Source organism: Nicotiana tabacum, chromosome 21 (genome assembly GCF_000715075.1).
Source record: "Nicotiana tabacum cultivar K326 chromosome 21, ASM71507v2, whole genome shotgun sequence".
In the NCBI taxonomy this organism is placed as follows: Eukaryota; Viridiplantae; Streptophyta; class Magnoliopsida; order Solanales; family Solanaceae; genus Nicotiana; species Nicotiana tabacum.
The window spans coordinates 101563800-101566946 of NC_134100.1; the positions used below are offsets into that span (position 1 = coordinate 101563800).

A 3147-nucleotide genomic window follows, 5' to 3' on the forward strand; every position below is an offset into this window, starting at 1 on the left:
TAATCAGTGGCGGGCCTAGGATTTTTATCAAGCTTGTTCAACATGTGAAGAAGAAATGTACTAAGAACTCAACGAAATAAATTGTTATTAATATTAAAAATTAAAATATATTGTAAAAACTATTTTCTTTGTGAAAATTTATCGATCCGGGATTGGTAAGGACTTTTTCGAAGGTATGCATTTCTAATCTCATCAAACTCACTTTGATGATTGTCTCTAATGGATATTTTTCTTTTAGATCAGTCTTTAAAGAATTCAGATCTACTCTTTGCCTTTGTATTTTTAGAGGAATGGGGTTGTTATTTTAATTGGTACAAAATTTCTTCCACGAGAGGAGAAATTTGAGAGTATGAACTTGATTGTGGCAACTTGGAAGATATTGGAGATTAAAATCTCTTAATGAAAGATTATCATATTAAAAATTCAAATTAGAACAATAATTTAATAAGTATATTTTAAATTAAAGAATCACAAACAAGAATTAAACTAAACTCAAATTTAAATCCCCATGATACTTTCCTTGTAAATAAATTTGTCACGACCCAAAATCCCACCACAGGTGTCGTGATGACACTTAGTCTCTAAGACTAGGTTAGCCGATTTTAATAATAATTCAAGTCATTATTTTTTTTAATTCAATACAAGTGTCAAAACCAACATCGAAAACAATTATAAAAACCTCCCAAGACTGGCAGTACTGAATCACGAACTCTAACTGATTACATGCAATGATCTCAAAGATCGAGTATACAATATTGTTCGAATAAGAGTGACAGTACAATAAAAATGGAAAGACTTCAAGGGACTGCAACGACCAAACAACTCTATCTGGAATCCTTGCGATCAACACACTAACTCTCCCGAGTTCGATATCTCCAATACCCGGCTCTGCACAAAAATATGAAGAAGTATAGTATGAGTACACCGCAGTCGGTACCCAGTAAGTATCAAGACTAACCTCGGTGGAGTAATGACGAGGTACAATCAAGACACTCACTAGTCAAATAACCTGTGCAATACGACATACAAAGATAATAAAAAACAGATAGCAATGATATAAACAATACTCAACTGGTGATATAAACAACAAAGCAACAAGAATATCATAAATATTGCCCAAACGAATAATGAACACAAGCACAACCAGCTAATCAAGTCCTTCAAAATATACACCTTTTATCTACAGGTTTTTCAAATAGAAATCTTTAGAACATAATCCTTTCAAATAAATATCTTCCGAATATAATTCTTTCAAATAAACTCTTTTGAATATAATCATTTCAAGTAAAAGTCACCATGTGACACTTTATTTCAGATAAGGGATCCCCTTGTTTCATACCCCTTGTCGACTTAAAGAACCCTGAGGACTGCCCATTCACCAATACTGAATACCAGTTATTTGACATCAAGTTCCACACCATGTTGATGAAGTGTTCAGAAAATCCCATCTTCCTTAGCACATGTAATAAGTACTTCCATGAAACCCTATCATAGGCCTTAGCCATATCATACTTGATCATCACATTAGCTGGCTTTTCCGTTAACCTTATGTCAGTGACAATTTCTTGAGTCAATAAGATGTTCTCAAATATACTCCTACCCTTTACAAATCCGGATTGATTAGGAGTTATTAGAGATGGGAAAAAAACTCTCCAATCTGTCATGTAACACCCTAGACAAGACCTTGCTAATGCAGTTGCTCAAACGTATAGGTCTTAAGTCAGAGAAGGTCTCAACTCTAGGTTCTTTGGGCAGCAACACTAGATTGGTGTGAGTGATGGATTTAGGAAATGCAGCCCCTCCATAGAAGTGTAGCACCATATTGTGTATATCAGCACCAATAACATCCCATCATGTTTGATAAAATAGGCCAATGAATCCATCAGGACCATTAGCACTCTCCCCACTAAGCTCAAAAATTGCTGCCCTTATTTCTTCAATTGTTGGCAATCTGCTAATTTCCAAATTCTGATCCATAGTGACCATTGAAGGTACATTATTGAGAAAGGAAAATTCAAAAGCATCACCTTCATTTGTGAACTATTTTTTTATAGAAGTCCACTACCATTGTAGCCAATTGCTCTTGATCTTCAATCCATACCCCACTGCCACTTTTGATCCTCTTCAGTTGCAATTTCTTTCTTTTGCCATTGACATGATTGTGAAAGAAACTTGTATTCCTATCTCCTTCAGTAAACCAAGTCATCCCAGCTTTTTGCTTCCAATACTGCTCCTCAATACTCAAGTATTTCTTCAATTCAGATTGAGCCTTTTGAAGCACAATCATATTCTCAGTTGTAGGCTCTTCTTCAAACAACATCTCCTTCACCCTAACAATGTCCTCCAAAATAGCCAATTGCTTGAAGATATCACTAAATGTTTCTCTACTCCATTTTGAGAGTGCTGCCTTCACCCTCTTGATATTCTGCTTGAACATCAAAAATGGATCCCCTATGAAATCAGCTTCCCAATTATGCCTCACCACATCCATAAATGTAGTATGCTTTGTCCAAAAGTTCAAGAATCTGAAAGGCTTGACAAAATTGGTTGTCTGCACCCTACATGTCATTAGCAATGGTGCATGATCTGATCCATTTCTGATTAGATGCTCAACTTCAATAGTTGGCAACATGTTCTAAAATGGCAAATTCACAAAAATCCTATCCAATATCTTGAATATACACTTAGCATTGGATCTCCCATTCCACCATGTGAATGGACTTCCTTTGTACCCTTGCTCAAACAAACCATAAGAGTACACACAAAATGCAAAATCCTCATATTCAGGAGGGTGTACTGGAAGTCCCCTTATTTTCTCATCTTCATGCAATATCACATTGAAATCCCCTCCTACCAACCATGGTAATTCCATATCACTTGCTAAGTAATACAAGTGATCCCACAAATCCAACCTCTCCATTGATCAATATTTTGCATAAACAAATGTCATCATCATGTGCTGCCCCAGGTCATGGTGAAGCACTCTCACAGTCACCTCTTGCTCAGTATCCTCCACTAATTCCCATTCCATTACTGCATCGAAGAACAACCATATTTGCCCATTAATATATGCATAATCAGTCTCCATATTCAACCTCCTTTTATATCTATAAATGAGTCCCTTCTTTTGAAAAGACTCAATCAATG

At 35.8% G+C, this 3147-nt stretch overlaps 2 protein-coding genes across 2 annotated transcripts; both read right to left on the minus strand.

Annotated features, from left to right (window-relative positions):
* Positions 1-1280: 1280 nt before the first annotated feature.
* On the minus strand, positions 1281-1664 carry LOC142175393 (secreted RxLR effector protein 78-like). The gene has a single exon (XM_075241978.1). It carries the CDS (start codon positions 1662-1664, stop codon positions 1281-1283), a length of 384 nt encoding a protein of 127 aa, XP_075098079.1.
* A 187-nt stretch (positions 1665-1851) lies between these two features.
* Positions 1852-2632, minus strand: LOC142175394 (uncharacterized). The gene is made up of 2 exons (XM_075241979.1): positions 2066-2632; positions 1852-1968 (listed from the first exon to the last, which is right to left on the minus strand). Exons 1-2 carry the CDS (start codon positions 2630-2632, stop codon positions 1852-1854), a joined length of 684 nt encoding a protein of 227 aa, XP_075098080.1.
* Positions 2633-3147: the final 515 nt, after the last annotated feature.